Genomic DNA, 20,238 nt, shown 5'->3' on the forward strand with positions numbered 1-20,238 from the left:
ACCTAAATTAATCTTTGATTGAAAAAGTGCCTCAATTAATTTAAAAATGTGAATTTATCATTTTAAGATTGACATTTGGCACTGTGTGCCACAAATAAAAAAGCAGTAAAATTATTTACCAAGTTCTCCATGATTTACCAGGCTCTTTGTTAGAAGGCAATCAGCTTCAAATGACAGAATACCTGATATAACAAAAAAACTTTTATCTCACATGATATTCTGAACACTGGTGGTTCCCAGGCTGACTCAAAGGTCAATAGTATCCTCAAAGATCCAGGCCCCCTTTTTTGTTTTCCTTCCTCTTTGCCATCCTTAGTGAACAGGTTTTCATGATCACAAGCTGACTGTCAAGAGCCTTGGACATCAAGTCTTCATATTACAGTATACCAAGCAGGAAGGAAAGGAATGGATAGGAAAAGAGCCTTCTTTACATAAACTTTCTTCTCTCTCAATCAAGGAAGAAAACCTTTCCAGAGCTCACCAACAGACTTTCTCTTACAGCTCATAGGCAGAGTTGGGTCATATGTCCATACCTAGACTAATGACTGGAAAAGAAAAGAGGAGTTAAAATGTCTGAGTTATAACTAGTTATAATTTATCTCCTGGGACTGAGTGAGACCTACCTTCCGTGGGCACACTGCAAGCAAATGATAATTGAGAGGGCCTCTCTAAGAAGCAAGGGTGTAAGTTGAGTAGGCAACCAAGAGTTTCTGCAGCATTCTCCTCACTACCTAATGCCTACCTCTGCACCATTTCCAGCTAAGCCCTTCCACCTTACACTCAAGTCCTACTCAGCTTCTTGCAGTTCCCAAATACATTCCACAGCTTCCAGATTCTGATTACACCGTTCTGTATGCCTAGAATGTTCTTCTCCACCTTTCCTCCTTGCTCCTCATGGCTGCTCTCTTTTGTAGAAAATCTTTCCAATAACTTGGCCTCTCTGCTCTGTGATTTCCTCTTCCAGTAACTAAATCCCCCACCCACCTCAGCCACTTATTTTGTGGCCAGACCCAAGACTTGTCATTAACTGCATCTCCTCCACAATCTCAATTTCCTGCAGTTTCAGCAGGTTAATGTGCCTACCTTACATAGTAATTCCCATACTCTAACCTGAATTCATCTATAATGGCTCAGGAAACAAATTCTCCAACCGCAATGCCTGGTTCTGTGAACCAAAAGAACAAAAATTAAAACTTCGCTTCCCAGCATTCACAACTGCCGGAGTTCTTTCTGTTTCCATCCCTATTTTAATCTCAGTACTTTTGGGGAACAGAATTCCAAAGATGCAATGTACCTATCTTTCCTTTCCTGATATTGTCTGTGAACTTTTGACTCTGAATTCCTATAGAAAGAGAGAAGGATAATTTGCTACTTGGGCTATCTGAAAAAGCAGTACACATATGGTAGAAAGAAGACTGTCCAAATTTTTGGCATGGTACAGATTATAGATCTCTGAGTCAGGAGAAGCCAGTAGAAGGACCAAGCAGTTTCACATCTTTTTTTCCGACAGATTTTGTATCATAAGGTTAAAGCCTGAGCATACTAAGGCACTTTTTCTCAATTCAGCCTGCTCTGTCTTGTAATCAATGGAAATTCTGTCTACATCCTAGAACTGGGTTCTTCATCAGTTTTCAGCATTATGATTTTTCTTTTTTTTTTTTTTGGTCTTTCAGTGGGAAGTTATGTGATACTACATTGGGGGCTACTAGGCAGACACCATTTTAAAACTAAAATTGTTTAGTGTTTTTTTTTAACAAGGTAAAAATTCAGTAAACATAGTTTCAAACATCTCATAAAAAGCTAAGCCATTTTAGAATATCTTAAAAAGATTCTCCCTATTTACTTCTGTATTAAAAAAGTAAATAGACTGGGGGGGATGTATTTTAATTGGAGGGGATGTATTTTAAACTGCTTCACACATTATACAAAGAAGGAACCATGAGATATAAAGAACAAAAATAAAAATATCCCTGGATAAAATCCACGTGTACAGAAGATGATTCAGGATGTTATAAATAACCATATGAGGTAAAGCAAACATGCAATATTTATATATCATTCTCTGAAGAAAGGGCATATTTTATTAATCCTCAAGTTCCTTAGCAGATTAATAATAAAAGCTTAGTATATATATCAACAAGTCCAACAGCTGGGCCCAAAGAAAACTCAAATTAATTTAAGGTGAGTTTGCTTCTTTTTCATCTGATTCATCATCCATAACCTAAAACAAAAAAACAATTTAAGAATTAAGGATTAGAAACTGCTATTTTCCTGATTTTAATATTACTTGCTTACCTGAAATACTCTAATCTATAACAATGCATGTCAATCCAATAAGAATAAATCTACCAACAGCCCCCAAAGCACAAGGTTTGCATCATAACCTGATATTCTAACAACATAAAAGCAAACTGAATAGTAGCAAATTAATTAAAACATTGGTCTCTTTTCCTTGTCCCAAAGGAGGCTTCCAATAGCACAGTCTCAGCTGGACAGAGAAGACTATAATGATAACTGGGATTTCCTAGCTGTATGACTAATATATATAACTGATGTTTTTCCTTTTTTTTCCAAAAGCATCTTATTTCCTTAAATATATTCTAGGGAGCTATACCAAATTGTTACTGTAAAAATATATATTAGAAAAATGAATCCCTAAAAAAGGCAACGAAACAAAATATCATACTAGCAACTAATTATTTTGGTCTTACTGACATAAAAGTTCATTTTAAACCTTAGAAGAATGTGAAGATTTTCATTTCAAGTAAGTTAAGAAAGATACTAATGAATACTTGAAGAAAAAAAAGAAAGGATTACTATCTTTTCATGAGTTAATATATTACTCAGATACTAAAAACCAACTCCTTTGGAAAGGAAAAGAGTTATATAAACCTAAGACTATTTTTTCTCTTCACCATACCTACTATAATTAAATGCCAATTCAGGTTTATAATCCAACTGCCAATTCATCACCCCACCCTGGACAAGTGAATAAAAACCTTCCTTTATCAATCGACCAAAGTGTTAACTACTGTAATTTTTTTTAAAGGCATGTAGAGGGGCTTCCCTGGTGGTGCAGTGGTTAAAAATCCACCTGCCAATGCAGGGGACATGGGTTCGAGCCCTGGTCTGGGAAGATCCCACATGCTGTGGAGCAACTAAGCCCGTGCGCCACAACTACTGAGCCTGCGCTCCAGAGCCCGTGCTCTGCAACAAGAGAAGCCACCGCAATGAGAAGCCCACGCACCACAACGAAGAGTAGCCCTGCTCTCCGCAACTAGAGAAAGCCTGTGTGCAGCAACGAAGACCCAACGCAGCCAAAAATAAATAAGTAAAATAGATAAATTTATTTTTAAAAAAGGCATATAGAGGATAATGGAAAAAAATTAATTTTTAAAAAATCCAGATGAATCTGGTTCTGATCTGAAACTATCAATGGAAAAACAATTCCCTCATAGTTTCTTCTGGGCTGAGTAAAAAATGGATATTCACTTCCAAGGAATTGATATTTTTATATCCAATCTCAGCAGCACCCAATCCAAAAAATTTTGTCAATCAACTTCTATTTTAGGCAAAAATATTCCTAAATTTGGAATGTTTCTAACTATTTATTTAATACAAACTATGTAAACAACATTTACAACACACAAGGCTAAGTGTTGAAGAACACAAAGACCTAGATACGATTACAAACCTCTCAAGGAAATACCCCTGAACAGAAAGCTGAAACAGACACACAGAAGCTTTGCACAGAAGTACAGCTTAATTCCAAGTGAAGGACTGATAAGAACTTCAAAGAGGAGACAGCATGTATTGTACCAAAAGGACAGGTTTAAATACTACCCAGAGATGAGTGAGTCTCACAGGAGCTGAGAGGAGATGATGCCCTCTCCTTAAAGGCACAGAACTACCTGAAGAGTTTTTTCAAATTTCTAATTTCCATACGCTCTTTCCTTACTTGATAATCTCTCTCCATAAGGCCATGCCTCTTGTTTGAGAATTACTGCAGTGAACGTCACTGTCACTGCTGAGAAAGTACTGTACTATATTCCTTAGATATCTTGGGACAGAAAAAATGCTGACATCAGGCTATAAAGCTCTGTTACTCTACTCAGTTGTCTGTTTTACTGTACAACAAAGTATGATTTCTTGATGAGCTTCCTGCCTGCACATTTAAGAAAAAGAAGTGTTTAAATACGAAGTAGTGGAGCTCTTCCACTAAAGACTTGTAAACCTCATCTATAAAATTTCATCATGTTTTAAATCCCCTTTTCATAACTTTTCTAGAGCAGCAGTATGCCCTCTGAGCCTCAGTTTCCCATGTACAAAATGGAAATGACTTACTTAATATTAATACACTGTGTTGTTAGAAGATAAATGAGGTAATACTTGTAAAAACACTGGGCACATAGTAGGTAATTCATAATACTAAAGTTAATTCTTAAATAAGGAGCCTGCAAGTCTAATAACAATGGTAACACAACGATATAGCCCTGGAAGAAAATGTCAGGTCATGAATTTCTTTTCTTTCCAAAAAATTCATTTTAATATTAAATCTAAACTGTCATACAATATTGGCATACCTGTTCTACACCTTCTACTTCTGGAATATAAAACTGCAGCATGTTCTGAATTCCATTTTTCAGAGTAATGATTGAACTGGGGCAGCTGGTACAAGAACCTTGGAGTTTCAGCTGTACAATGCCATCTTCAAAGCCTTTATAGATTACATCTCCTCCATCTTCCTGCACAGTTGGCCTGCAGCCATAGAATATTTGTGATATATTTAAAATAATAGAAGTTTTTGTCAAAAAAATTTAATACAACTCAGAGCTTAGATTTTATATTAATAAATGTACAAAGTTAGAGCTACTTTTATAATCAAGAACAGTAACTGTAGCTAGTCTCATTTGTAATTTTTTTTAACTTTCAGATAAAATGCCAAAATTCATTCATACAAATACTTTATCTGCTTATTACATTTTAATCTTGCTTATTAATAATCTTTTTAAGCATTTAAGATTTCAAATTTCCTAAAAATTATACTGATTACCTAAGATATACTCATTCACTTCTTTTAAGTGAACAGAGTGAGACTGAGATGTGCTTTTTTTTTCCTAGTTAAACTTTTCATTGAAATATAAATACAGAAAAACACATAAATCATGTATGATCAGTTCAGTGAATTTTCACAAAGTGAACATACATTTGTTCTAGACCAAGAAACAGAACACTACAACCCCAGAAGTCCCCCTGTTCTTCCTTCTAATCACTCCTCCCAACCAATGGTAACCATTATCCTCCCTGCTATCACCACTGATTAATTCTGCCTATTTTTTAACTTTATAATTTATAAATATAAATTCCATTTAGAAAACACAAAGGATTAACTCTTTTTTAATCTGGCTTCTTTTGCTCTTTGTGAGATTCATCTACATTGTGGCATATAGTAATAGTTCATTCAATCTCACTGCTGCATAGTATTCCTTTAAGTGAATATGCCAGAATTTATCCATTCTATTGTTGATGGACATTTGGGTTAACAGCAGTTTTTTGCTTTTACAAATAGTGCAGCTGTGGAGATTCTTGCAAATGTCCTTTGGTATACATATATATTACAGCTGGGAGTGTACCTAAGAGTAGAACTGCTCATCAAGAATATGCATATGTTCAGATTTAGTAGATACTGCCAAATAGTTTCCCAAAGTTATATAAACTTATATTCCCACCAGCAGTACATGAGAATTCCTGTTGCTCCACACATCCTTACCACCAATTGGTGCTGTCAATCTTAATATTTTTAACCATTCCAGTGGATCTGCAGTGGTATGTCACTGTAGTTTTAATTTGAATATTCATAATGACTAATGAGGATGAGCACTTTTTCATGTTTAGTGGTCATTTGGTTATTGTCTTTTGTGAATTACTACTCCAGTGTTTTTGTGAAGAGACTGCTCCAGTCTCTGTTTGTCTTTTTCTTAACAACTTGTAAAAGAGATTTTAAATATATTCTGCCATCTATATAAATATCTTCTAATCTGTGCTTTGCTTCTTCACTGTAAATGATGCCTTTTGATGAAGTCACAATTTTATTATAGTCCAATTTATATGTCTTTCCCTTAGTTTGTCTTGTCTTGTCAAAAAAAAAATTTGCCTACCCAAAGGTCATGCAGATATTCTGTTTTGAATTTCCTTTGTGATTTCATTGTTGACCATGGGTCTTTTTGAAGACCATTGTTTAGTTTCCAAATACATAGAGATTCTGTAGATACCTTTTTGGAAATTGACATCTAGCTTAATCTCACTGTAGAAAACAATATTCTCAATGATTTCAATCCTTAAAATTTGTTCAGCGTTGCTTTACGATTCAGAATACAGCCTATTTTAGTAAATCTTCCATGTACACTTGAAGAAAATAAATATTTTGTTCTTGTTGGGTGCAATGTCCTATGTGTGTCAATTTAGTCAACTTTGTTAATCATGTGTATAACTCTCATATCTTAACTCATCATTTTATATGTTTGCTCTATTTGTTATTGAGAGAGATGTGTTGGTCTCCCATTATAATTGTGCATTATCTAATTCTCCTTTTAGTTCTCTCAAATAGTCTTCATTTATTTTGAAGCTGTTATTAGATGCATACGAGTTTAAAATTGGTATATATTCCTCATAGAAATTACCCTTTTATTATTATGAAGGATTTTTCTTTATTGCTAGTAATGTCTTTAGCTATAAAGAATATTTTGTCTGATGTCTATATAACTACATCAGCTTTCTCTTATTCATTTTTTGCATGCTATATATTTCTCCATCTTTTTACTTTCAACCTTTCTGTGTCCTTATATTTAAGGTGTATACCTCTTATAAGCAGCATATAGGTTTTTTTTTAACAGCCAATCTGACAATCTTATTTTGTTAATCAACCTACGCACATTAAAATGTAACTACTGGGCTTCCCTGGTGGCGCAGTGGTTGGGAGTCTGCCTGCCGATGCAGGGGACACGGGTTCGTGCCCCGGTCCGGGAGGATCCCACATGACGCGGAGTGGCTGGGCCAGTGGGCCATGGCCGCTGGGCCTGCGCGTCCGGAGCCTGTGCTCCGCAACAGGAGAGGCCACAGCAGTGAGAGGCCCGCGTACGGCAAAAAAAAAAAAAAAAAAAAAGTAACTACTAATATGTTTGGGTTTATAGTACCATCTTATTATTTATCATTTTGCATTACTTTGGATTAAACAAGTATTTTTTTTTATATTTATTTATTTATTTATTTGGTTGCGCTGGGTCTTAGTTGTGGCAGGCAGGCTCCTTAGTTGCAGCTCGCGGGCTCCTTAGTTGTGGCTTGCTGGCTCCTTGGCTGCTGCTGGCAGGCTCCTTAGTTGCGGTTCACCGGCTCCTTAGTTGTGGCAGGCGGGCTCCTTAGATGCGGCTCGCCAGCTCCTTATTTGCAGCTTGCTGGCTCCTTAGTTGTGGCACGTGAACTTTTAGTTGCGGCATGAGAACTCTTAGTTGTGGCACGCATGTGGGATCTAGTTCCCTCACCAGGGATCAAACCCAGGCCTGCTGCTTTGGAAGTGTGGAGTCTTAACTACTGTGCCACCAGGGAAGTCCCTGTATTGTTTTTTATTATTCCATTTTCCCCCTCTATTGGCTTGGTTATACACAGTCTTTTACTGTTGATTTAGTGTTTATTACACAAGATGCCTATTTGATTTCTTAGACTCTAATATAAATTAGTACTTTTATCAGTTCCCAGATAATGCCAAGAATGAAGAACACTTACTCTTTTTTTAAATTATTTTTTTTAAAGATTTTTTGATGTGGACCATTTTTAAAGTCTTTATTGAATTTGTTACATTATTGCTTCTGTTTTATGTTTTGGTTTTTTGGCCCCAAGGCATGTGGGATCTTAGCTTACTGACCAGGGATCGAACCCACACCCCCTGCATTAGAAGGCGAAGTCTTAACCACTGGACCACCAGAGAAGTCCCAAAGAACACTTACTCTTATACTTATCACCACCTTTTGTATCTTTGTCATGCATTTTTTTTTTTAGTAGGTTAACCCTTCTTTTAAAAAATGAATTTCGGCTGCGCCAGGTCTTAGTTGCGGCACGCAGGATCTTCGTTGTGGCACGCGGACTCCTTAGTTGCAGCATGCATGCAGGATCTAGTTCCCTGACCAGGGATCAAACCTCAGGCCCCCTGCACTGGGAGCTTGGAATCCTACCCACTGGACCACCAGGGAAGTCCCCTTTGTCATGCATTTTAATTCTAGATATATTAAAAACCCTAAAGGACATTGTGAGACCTTTTTTGCCATATATTCTACGTCTCTCATACTTTTTTGCTGTATTTTCCATTCTTTTTTCTGTGCTTCAGCTAGATATTTTCTATTGACTTATATTCCAGTACACTAATCTTCTCTCCAACAGAATACAATGTGATGTTCAACTAACCTAATGAGTTCTTAAGTTTAGCTATTATATATTTTAGTTCCAGAATTACTTTTTCTTTTTTTATAGATTCCAGTTTTCTGATGAAATTCTTCATCTCACTTTCTATTTTCTCAAACATTTTATTCACAGTTATTTTAAAGATCATGTCTGATAACTCTCACATCTAGGTTATCTATGGATTTGTTTCATTTTCTCTTGGTCCAGTTTCCAAATTCCATGCCTAGTAATTTTTGGACAATGAATGATGAACAATGTATATGAAAAACTGAAGTAACTCAGGATTATATTACATCAGAAAGGATTCACCCTATCTTTTGGCAGTAGCTCAACCTGCTGTGGAATTAAGTTCACTCAATACTGGACTACAGTTTTGTAAGGCTTGGTCTACCTCTGGTTTGTCCACTTTGAACAGTATAGTCCTCTAGAGAGCCCAACTGAGAGCCTGGGTGCTCCTTGAGGCCCCACACTCCAATTTTTGTCACCACCCCCAGCACCATAAAACTGCCAAAACTCTGCTCAGCTTTTCAACTGCTTTTTGACTTCTTAGTCTCTTCCCCTCCATAGCTAAGAACAAGTAAGTGCCATGTGGAGAGAACATCTGAGTATTAAGGCTTATTCTTTTCTTTTCTCTGGGATCTTGCCCTTTAAAGTCAAAGCTTCATTGGTAACCCAGAATTTTAATTTTTGTCTTCCCATCTCTACAAATTTGTTGAAAGAAACATAGTTTCTCTGATTCTTAGCGACTGCCCTTTGCCCAGCTTCTCATATTCTAACCTCACATCAAGAATCAGCAAATGCCCCAAGGGAAGTTTCAAGGTCCTCTCTACAGGACCTTATTTGCTTTGGCAGCTATCTACTACTGTCCAACCCCAAAAAAATTTTTTTTTTGTATTTTATCTAGCTTTTTTGGGAACTGTCAGCAGGACCACTGGTCTGCTGCAAGCAAAAGTGGAAGCCTATGGTTCTCTACTCATTTAAATTTATTCTTTTGGGGCAGCAGCCTGAAAAGAGGTGCTCCTCTCCTCACAATTCTCCCAAACACTGTTAAGCCATTTTTTTCTTTCTAAGAAATTTGGTATTATAACAGTATCAAACCCAAATAGTGACCATGAAAGATAAATTATTATGTTTAGACAGAGTGTTATAAATTTTGAGTGAATATAGAGAATGTACAGGCTTTAAATTCAATTGTCATGGTTACCTATTTTGGTTTACATTAACTTATACTTATTTTGTTAACCCTACTACAACCTCAGAGACAAACCAAAAGTATACTGCTACAATGAAAACTGGCTCTGTAGTATTGATACATCTGATCTCAGGTAGAAAGATAAGCACATACCGTATTCTAGTATCTAACAATTCCTTAATCATTGTCACAACTTCATCATCATCTTCAGATCCTAGAAACAATTACGAATAAAACATATCAACAGTAGAAATTTTATATCCATGCAAGTACAAACACTAAAACAGAGTGATTTTAACTTAGGGGAAATGTAAAGGTCATTCATTTGATTATCTGAAGAAAAATTAAGGAGCACTGATCAACATTTGGTGATAAATGTGAATACTGAAATAATTTGATCTACTAATTATGTTAGGGTTTGAATTTTTTGGCCAATATATTTGTAAACTTTCATCCTTCTCAAGGATTAAAAAGTAGCAGAGAAAATATATTTGATGAAAACTTGGAGACAAAACAGTACACCTGCTTTGTAAATTAAGTTATATTTTCAATTTCTCAATTTAGTGGTTTTCAAAATGACAATCATACTAAATACAGATGTAAGCCTTATGGAAATTCTAAAATGTTTTATAAATCTGAGCAAAAACTTGTTTTTTTCATTTTGTTTCAGTTTTGTTTTTCTTTTACTTTGTAAGGTCATGTACTGATCTTCACATATGCCTATTTTTATGGGTTTTATATTTTTTTGAAAAATTTCTTTACCACTGGGAAAATTAAAATGCAGCTAATTCAAATTACACTGTGACAAACACTAGAGTTCTGGCAACAATATAAATATCAACATATTAATATTAAATTATATCAACTTTGAATTTTTTAGTAAAAGAAAATAAAATATAATAAAGTTTAAATTCTCTTACATCAGCAAACCTAAGTTCCATTCCACACCATCACTTCCACAGGCAACCACTATCATGACTTTCGTGTATATCCTTCTAGTACATGTTTACATTTACAAGTCTATATTTATACACACTATACACACTGTTCTATACCTTGTTTTTTTCTATTTAATATACCTAAAAGGTTTTTCCATATCAGCATACAAAGATATGCCTCAATTTAAAAAACAGGTGCATAGTAATTTTTGTACGGCTTTGTCTTCATTTGGCTAGTTTTTATATTATTTCAGTTGTTTCTAGTTTGCTATTTCTAACAATCCTGCAGTATACATGCTTACATAAAGTATACATCGGTGTACTTTTGCATATATATCTACGAGATAAATTCTTAGTTCTGCTGGACTTCCCTGGTGGTGCAAAGAATCCGCCTGCTGATGCAGGGGACATGGGTTCGAGCCCTGGTCTGGTAAGATCCCACATGCCATGGAGCAACTAAGCCCGTGGGCCACAACTACTGAGCCTGTGCTCTACAGCCTGCAAGCCACAACTACTAAGCCCATGTACCACAACTACTGAAGCCCGCACACCTAGAGTCCATGCTCCGCAACAAGAGAAGCCACTGCAGTGAGAAGCCCACACACCACAACGAAGAGTAGCCCCCGCTCACCGCAACAAAGACCCAACACAGCCAAAAATAAAATATAAATAAATAAATAAATTTATTTTTAAAAAAAGAAAGAATTCTTTATAAAAAAAAAAAAATTCCTAGTGCTGGGTCAATAGGCTTGTGTATTTTTAAGCTTTGGTAGATGTTAAATGGTTCTCAAAACGTTATCTCAATTTTACATACATGTCCATCAAGAACACATATAATTTAAAATTTGTATTATTATTTAAAATTTGCATAAATGCTATATATGTAAGAATATGTAAATAAACTCTTCAGTTTTCCTTTATCACTTAATATTTTTTATATCTTTCCACATTGATATCTCCTAATCAAGTTCACTCCTTTTAACTAACATATTTTTAAAATATTTCAATGAACATGCTTCCACATGTTGTCTTGCGTACATTTATCAGACTCATTTAGAATATATATTATCTAGAAGGGAAATTGATTCATTTAAAGGTGATTATACAAATGTTTGTGTGTGTGTAGATATATGTATACATATGCATACATACACACACACACACAAAACAGTATCTGTACGATACTGGAGAAAGGAAAAATTTCATCAACAACAAATATAATAATCACAGCTAGTATTTGAGATCCATGTGAAGTTACTCTTCCAAGTGCTTTACATAAAATAACTTATTAAAACAATGTACACAAAACAGAAACCACAAAGGATAAGATGAAAATATGCAACTCCATTAAAAAGAAAAACTTCTGTGCTTGCTTCAGCAGCACAAATACTAATACTGAAATGATACAGAGAAGATTAGCATGGTCCCTTTGCAAAGATGATACACCAATTTGTGAAACGTTCCATATTTTAATATAAGAAAAAATTTCTTTCTTTTTTTCTTACATGGGACTTTTGTTTGTTTTTATTTTTGGCTGTCTTGGGTCTTCATTGCTGTGAGCGGGCTTTCTCTAGTTGCGGCGAGTGGGGGCTACTCTTCGTTGCAGTGTGTGGCCTTCTCATTGTGGTGGCTTCTCTTGCTGTGGAGCACAGGCTCTAGGCACATGGGCTTCAGTAGTTGTTGCACATGGGCTTTAGAGCGGAGGCTCAGTACTTGTGGCGCACAGGCTTAGTTACTCCATGGCACGTGGGATCTTCCCAGGCCAGAGATTGAACCCGTGTCCCCTGCATTGGCAGGCGGATTCTTAACCACTGTGCCACCAGGGAAGCCCAAGAAAAAATTTCTGAATGACAAAAGACAATCTAAATATAGTGAAAATATAAGGCATGGTTAGGGAGAAGTTATTTGCTATGAATATGCTTAATTTATATATAGTATATTCAGGATTTATACTCAGAATATTTTTTAAAAACTTGCTAAAGCCAATACAAAAAAGACACATAATTCTATTTTTTTAAAAAATCAGCAAAGATTATGAACAGGAAATTTACTGAAAAGGAAAATATTGGCCAGTCATATGAATATTGGCCATATGTTTATATGAAAACCTTCAGGCTCAATATTAATCAAGGAAATGCAATTAAAACAAGACACCATTTTACCCCTAACATATTGGTTAAAAAAAAAAAAGTAAAGTGATGATGAAGATATAAGGAAGTTGAAATTCTTATACACTGCTAATTTGCATGTAAATTAGAACAATTTACGATACAGCAATTCTGCTTTTAGGAATATACTCTAAAAGTACTCTAAAGCAGGTTTCCACAAATGCACAAAGAGACTTGTACAAGAACACCCAATGCAGCAATGTTTGTAACAGAAATTAGCACAAACAATTCACTTGAATATAAGTAAAGGAAAAAATTAATTAACTGTAATATATTCATATAATGGAATACTATCCAGCACTTAAAATAAATAAATGGATGTATTTCAAATTATGTGAAAAAAGGAAAGTTGCATATAACACAAGTTATTTAAAGTTTAAGAACAAAAACCAATACTATCAATTCCCTGAAGAGACTTACATGTGTAGTAAAAGTTTAAAAACAAACTAAATTTACATACATTTCTGGAATTAGAAAGGGAAAAGGGATGGGAGTTCTGGGTCTTTGGCTATGTATTTAATATTTTATTTAGAAATAAGTCTAAAGCAATTAAGGCAGAGAGTTAACCTTTGTTAAATCTGAGAAGAGGGCAAATTGGTGAACATTATAATATTATTTTCTATATGCTTGAAAATTTTTATAATTGAAAATTTTAGTTTTGTATAATATATTCAATTTATACACAAGTTTTATAAAATGATGGATGAAACTACTACACATGAAATTTTGTCCCCTCTGGAATTGGTTCCAGAGCTAAATATAGTATAATGATAAAAATCTGTAGTCCCATGACTTCTGAAATCAAGACAAATGTGAAGAAAACAGAACAGTTTAAAAAAAAAAAAGATAAACATTAATTACCCAACACATTACCTGCTTCTCCTGAAGGTGTTTCCTCAGTAACTAAAGGTAAGCCAGATGCAAAGAAATCCATAATTGTAGCATAGATATCTGGTTTCAGTAAATTCCAGTCTAACTCTTCATTTTCCTGTAAATATTTGAAGAAAAACGTTACATTTTCAACCAAGGGCAAAGACAAATACAAAACAATACCCTTAAGAATCTTTCCCTATATATATTCTATAGCACTCATTTCTGGAAAATATATGTCAGTTACTGTTCCTAAAGGAGCTGGCTTATAATGACTTTTAGAAGATACAATCTTAGAACATCTCCCAATTCATTCATTCATCAAATAAGTGTGCTGTATGTACATGCCCTGTAGAGGGGATACCAAAATGACTAAAAGATATTTTTCCATGAGGTGAAGAGAGTTAAAATACTGAATGGATTCTGCATTTAACGATGAACTTGATGAACTATACAGGATATCCCACGACTATTCAAAAAAATTCAACTTACGTATATTACTTAATAGTATTGAAGAAACCCAATGACATAACGGTTGAACCACAAGTATAACGTGTCTTATCTATGGCTACTGTACTAGAGGACTTGTGAACCGTCAACTAGACTGGTAGCCGTAAGAAAGAATCCATAACTATTTCACTTCTATATCTGGCCAACTAGTTGATTACATAAAAAAAAAAAGAGAGAGAAATAGTACCCAAATAGTACTAACATCTAAAATGAGAAAGGCAGCATGTTTTGTTTTAATTTTTTAAAGGAGAGCTCTTTAGGAGAAAAACTATTAGAGGCAGTCTATTTAGATTCTCAGGACGCTGTTAGCTAGGGTCTATGCTTAAATACTATTAAAAACTGAGTCTTCATATACAAACGGGTCTATTTTTGTCATGGATTAAGAACCAATTTAGAGACAGTACACAGAAGGTAAAACAGGCACTACTACGAATACAAAAACAAAATTAGTGAGACGCCTTAGTAACTGGTAATGAGTACTACTTCTAGGTAACATTTTATTAAATTATTTGGAAGATGGATCAGAGGGCTACCTTAGAGCTTCAGTAAGTAGTGGGCTCTACTGAATAGGGAAATATTGGTATTAAAAGAAAAAAATATTATGAAGTTATCTGAATGAGAAAAAGGCAGCATATAAGCTGCAAATATACATTTAGGAAAAAAAATGATGCATAAAGAAGCCTGTGAATTATTAATTACAAGTTAGAAAGGGAAACAGGCAATCACTGAAGATATCAGGTAAATGGGATAGTCCATGATGAGGAAGGTAATTGGAAGAAAGCACATCAATCTACTAGTCTATCTATTAAATATCAATGTGTGCCCTAACTTGGAATATTATTTATTGGTTATATCATTTCCTTAAGAAAAAATAATGGAGCTGGAGAAATTTCAAAAAGGGTAACTACATTACAAAGGGAAAGGGAAATAAAAGATGACTTACCAAAATCAAATCAAGAAAAAAAAAACCTTCGTAAGCTATAATCACGTTTTCACCCCCCCAAAAAAAATTTATATAGCATAGGCTATATGTAAAAGAAATAAAAACTTCTTAAAATACATAATTTCCTATTTGTAAAATGAAGACAAGAAAAACTAGTTATAAGAATTAAATTTTTAAAAAGTAAAAAAAAGAACCACTGTAAATTAACTATACTTCAATTTTAAAATGGTTTAAAAAGAAGAATTAAATTAGATAATATATGTAAAGCACTAGTGCCACATCAAACATGTTGGCAATGCTGGTCCTTTTTTCTCCTTAAAAAAGTATCAAAGAAAGAAAATTGGGGGGCTTCCCTGGTGGCGCAGTGGTTGAGAACCTGCCTGCCAATGCAGGGGACACAGGTTCGAGCCTTGGTCTGGGAAGGTCCCACATGCCGCGGAGCAACTAGGCCCATAAGCCACAACTACCAGCCTGCGCGTCTGGAGCCTGTGCTCCGCAACAAGAGAGGCCGCGACAGGGAGAGGCCCGCGCACCATGATGAAGAGTGGCCCCCTCTCGTCGCAACTAGAGAAAGCCCTCGCACAGAAACGAAGACCCAACACAGCCAAAAATAAAAATTAAATTAAATTAAATTAAATTAAAAAAGGAAGAAAATTGAAGAATAACAAAGATAGGTCAAATGTCTATAAACAAGTAAAGACTAGAGATTGGTGAGCACACATTTGCTCACCACAATCCTACATTTGGGGGAAACCACTTGAAGCCTGAAAATTCAATTTAGGAAATTTTACATCATTGTTTCCTTCTACAAAAATTTCTTTGAATGCATACTGTGTGCTAAGCATTGTTGTAGGTGAGCTTAACAAGATGGACTATCTTTATCTTCATGGAGTTTACATTCTAGTGCAGGAAAGAAAGGTAATAAAAATAAACAATATCATTAAGAGATAAGTGTAATGAAGAAAATAAGGTAATAAGCGCCTGGGGCGAGTTACCACTTTCTGTAATATGGTCAAGAAAGGGCTTTCTGAGAATTTAGAACAAATAACACTTTAAACAACCAGGAAGAACATTTTATAATCCAGATATTTGTGTGAACAACCACAGCCACTGGGATCGCCAGCATGGAAGAAAATCCTAATTCTCCTCCTCATATAAACAGCTGCAAGAGAATACTAGACTAGATGTAACATGTTGATAACTCAGTATGTCCCCTTTCACGGTGCAGCAAGAACTCAAGAGTAATCCTTTCAAATGGCTTAAGAGGAGCTAATTGAATACTTTTGATTTTGATGCAAAATTGGGCAAGTGATTAAGTTCAGTGCATACATATCAATTACAGATTTAAAAGTATAGTTATTTTATATGGTTCATTTCTCATTAATCTAGTAGACTTAAAAATGAAACAGTCTTTTCTAGCAAATATGACCTTAGATGTTGGATGGGTAGCATATTTAGCTTGATTTTTTGACATTAAGAGGTTATCCAAGTGTTGCAGAAGTACACAATCCACTGCTCTTGTCTGTGAAGCTCTGAAGTGTTATTGCAGGATGGTAGGCTGGCAGAATGTGCCAGATGCCATTTTATAAATGCTCATTTTGAAAGGAGACAGATAATCATTCTGTAGGCCAAATATATATATATTTGACCATTTATTTACTTCTCTTTTTACTCTTTCAATGTAAATTAACAATTAGTAAAAATTATACTTGGAAGCCTAAATTTTAGTCCTGCCAAGGTTGAGTCTTGGTCCTGCTGGAGGCTACCTACACAATCTTGGACACTGCATTTAACTCTCTGAAGCTCAAGTTTTTCTCTTTTGAAAAATGAGGGATCTGGACTATAGTTAATTTCAACTTGAAAATGCTATTAAATAATTAACTTGAGAAATGTGAGAAGTAAAATTAATTTGAGATTTTTAATAACAGTATGTGTAGAACACATCAAGAATGGATATTCTGGAGAGGGGCACTGGACTCAGAAAAAACTAAAAGTATGTCACATCTTATTTTACATAATCCTATGCTTACCTTTGTGACAGTGATGAAATCTGGTCCAAAGAAGACACTTTTTACTCCTTCAATCCTAAATAACTGCCTGTGAAAAAATTTTTAAAAAGAGATAATAAAAGGTTTTATTATGGAAAAGTCTACAACAGAAGTCCCCAACCGTTTTGGCACCAGGGACCAGTTTCGTGGAAGTCAATTTTTCTACGGACGGCGGGGTGGGGGTGGTAGATGGTTCCAGTGGTAACGCGAGCGATGGTGGGGAAGGTTCAGGTGGTAATCTGAGCGATGGGGAGCGGCAGATGAAGCTTCCCTCGGTTGCCCATAGCTCACCTCCTGCTGTGCGGCCCGGTTCCTAACAGGCCACGGACCGGGGGTTGGGAACCCCGGTCTACAATATACATAAAAGTAGAGAGAAATGTAAAAGAACCTCCACACAGTCATCACCAGTTTCAACAATTTGCAAATCATGGCCAATCTTGTTTCATCCTCTTACCCTACGATCCAGCAATCCCACTCCTAGTTATTTACCCAAGAGAAATGAAAACGTATGCTCCATAAAGACTTGCATGTGAATCTCTTTTTTAAATTTTATTTATTTATTTTTGCCGCTTCAGGTCTTTGTTGCTGCACACAGGTCCTCTAGAGTTGCAGCGAGCGGGGGCTCGCGTTTCTCACTGCAGTGGCCTCTCCTGCCACAGAGCACGGGCTCTAGGCACGCGGGCTTCAGCACTTGTGGCACGTGGGCTCAGCAGTTGTGGCTCGCAAGCGCTACAGCGCAGGCTCAGTAGTTGTGGCACACAGCTTAGTTGCTCCACGGCATGTGGGATCTTCCCAGACCAGGGCCCGAACCCATGTCCCCTGCACTGGCAGGCAGATTCCTAACCACTGCACCACCAGGGAAGCCCTGCACATGAATCTTTATAGCAGCTTTATTTACAATACCAAAAACAAAAAAAATCTGGAAATATCCATCTACTGAGGAATGACTAAACAAACTGGGAATACCCATACAATGTAGTATTACTTGACAATAAAGAGAAATTAACTATAGATCAACACAAGGACAAGGATGACTCTCAAAATCATTATACTAAATGAAAGAAGCCAAACACAAAAGACTAACTGGTTCCATTTATATGAAACTCTAGAAAAGGCAAAACTGTAGTGGCGTAAAGAATATCAATAGCTGCCAGGGTGATAGATGTGTTAACTAACCTTTCTATGGTAATCATTGCACAATGTATATGTATATAAAATCATCATGTTGTATACCTTAAACTTAAACAATGCTTTATGTCAATTACATCTCACAGAAGCTGGAAAAAACATTTAATAAAAATTTAAAAATTAAAAGTCATTGCCATAAAAAAAATGTTAGGGTGTGGAGGTGAAGCAAGAGGAGACTGAAAGCAAAGGGAAATGAGGGCTCTTTTACAGTGATAAAAATGTTTTATATTTTTATTTTCTTGGTGGTTACACAATTGTATATACTTATCAAAACTCACTTAAAATTGGTGAATTTTATTGCATGTAAATTATACTTCAGTAAAGCTAATTTTTTAGAATCCTGTGAGAGGAGGAAGGGCAGATTATAATTTTAACAAGCCCTTCAAGGAATTTTGAATTACAGCTTCCTTCCCCAATCACTGACATATGTACCACACCTAGCAGACTCTCTAAAGCAGTTTCTTTTCTCCCAACCTTAGGAACAAAAGCTGACATACTCCAAAGAAGGTTACAGCTTCCTTTTCTTTGTCTACCATTGCAAGAATGCTATCAAAATTACTGCTTTGAAATTATTTAGGAATTCGTCTGAAACTATGTCATCTAAGTCCTTTACACAACCACTTCATGTTAAATTTGCAAGTGGTCACAAGATTTTTGGCTGCAGCTTATGATCCATACACCAAAGCACAGACCTTTAAGTAGGACCCTTGATTAGCACTATCAGCAAAGCTTTTTTTTTTTTCCAAGTGAAAGGACTATGCAAAGGAATACACCTGATCTATGGTCCATATCATGGAGACTACTTTAGGAAAGAGTTCACAGGTTCTGTCCCTAAAAGAAAGAAAAAGCGGAAACAGGAGTTTCAAACATTATTATACATGCTTTGTCATTTAGGTTACTTTCCTTGGGACAATTTCAACTTGTCAATGTCCAAAACAAAATATGATACCCAGAACTGAAAACACTATCCCAAATGTAGTCTAACTTGTTCAGAATACAAAGACTATTACCTCTCTTAGGCTCGACACTAGGACTCTGTTAAAGTTTGACTGACTTTTTTGAGCATTGCATCATATCCAACATGACTAACTGAAAGGTCAGGTTCTTCTATCCCATAATTGTGCTATTCATTTAAAAAATTTAAACACACGGCTTAATACTTATTTCTGTTAGACTTTTATCTTATTTGCTTTAAGCCTAATAAAACTTTCGAAAATGTCTCTGAATTTTGTCATACAACAGATAAGCAAATCCTCTCATCTGAAAAACTGATAATTATATCTTTATTAATGTTGCTGATTTTAAAAAAGTCCTGAATAAACATGCCAACTACAGGGATTCAGAGTCCTTTTACATGTCCCCGGAGACAGGTTTACCCTCTGCTTACATTTCTTTGTCTTGTCTACAAGGACAGGAAGAAACATGTCAAATGCCTCCCTGAAGTAAGATTCATTACTGTTTATTCATTCATTCAACTAATATTTGAATACTTGCTGAGTAGCAGACACTGTACTAAGCACTAGGGATACAACAACAAGCAGAACAGACTGGTTTCCATCCTCATGAAGCTTACGTTCTACCTTATAGTAAAAACATTCTCTGCTAAACAACAAAAACAAGGATGACTGAAGATAATAAATTCTGTAAATCGGAGAAATGGGGATTTTTGCTAACTGAACATCTGACAGAAATAATCTCCAACTAATCTGTAACTGAATCAGTTTGGGCTTTTTTATTTTTAATTTTTTTTTTTTTTTTTTTTTTTGTGGTATGCGGGCCTCCCTCTGTTGCGGCCTCTCCCGTTGCGGAGCACAGGCTCCGGACGCGCAGGCCCAGCGGCCATGGCTCACGGGCCCAGCCGCTCCGCGGCATGCGGGATCCTCCCGGACCGGGGCGCGAACCCGGTTCCCCTGCATCGGCAGGCGGACGC

General features: G+C 35.8%; 1 protein-coding gene and 1 non-coding gene across 5 annotated transcripts in view; one reads left to right on the forward strand and one right to left on the reverse strand.

The window, feature by feature from the left end:
* Nucleotides 1–2,053: 2,053 nt before the first annotated feature.
* Nucleotides 2,054–20,238, reverse strand: part of NFU1 (NFU1 iron-sulfur cluster scaffold) — a 29,721-nt gene continuing 11,536 nt past the window's right edge. For all 4 annotated transcript variants that reach the window (XM_007113012.3, XM_007113013.4, XM_028497022.2 and 1 more), the window contains 5 exons: nt 17,103–17,169; nt 13,623–13,737; nt 9,797–9,857; nt 4,584–4,758; nt 2,054–2,221 (listed from right to left, as the gene is read on the reverse strand). In XM_007113012.3, the coding sequence (XP_007113074.2) occupies nt 2,177–2,221; nt 4,584–4,758; nt 9,797–9,857; nt 13,623–13,737; nt 17,103–17,169 (463 nt within the window). In that variant the 3' untranslated portion in view covers nt 2,054–2,176. The remainder of the gene's footprint in view (nt 2,222–4,583; nt 4,759–9,796; nt 9,858–13,622; nt 13,738–17,102; nt 17,170–20,238) is intronic.
* Nucleotides 11,947–12,053, forward strand: LOC112067530 (U6 spliceosomal RNA). The gene has a single exon (XR_002893325.1). It is a non-coding gene; the product is annotated as a U6 spliceosomal RNA (small nuclear RNA).

Source organism: Physeter macrocephalus, chromosome 12, assembly GCF_002837175.3.
Source record: "Physeter macrocephalus isolate SW-GA chromosome 12, ASM283717v5, whole genome shotgun sequence".
Taxonomy (NCBI): domain Eukaryota; kingdom Metazoa; phylum Chordata; class Mammalia; order Artiodactyla; family Physeteridae; genus Physeter; species Physeter macrocephalus.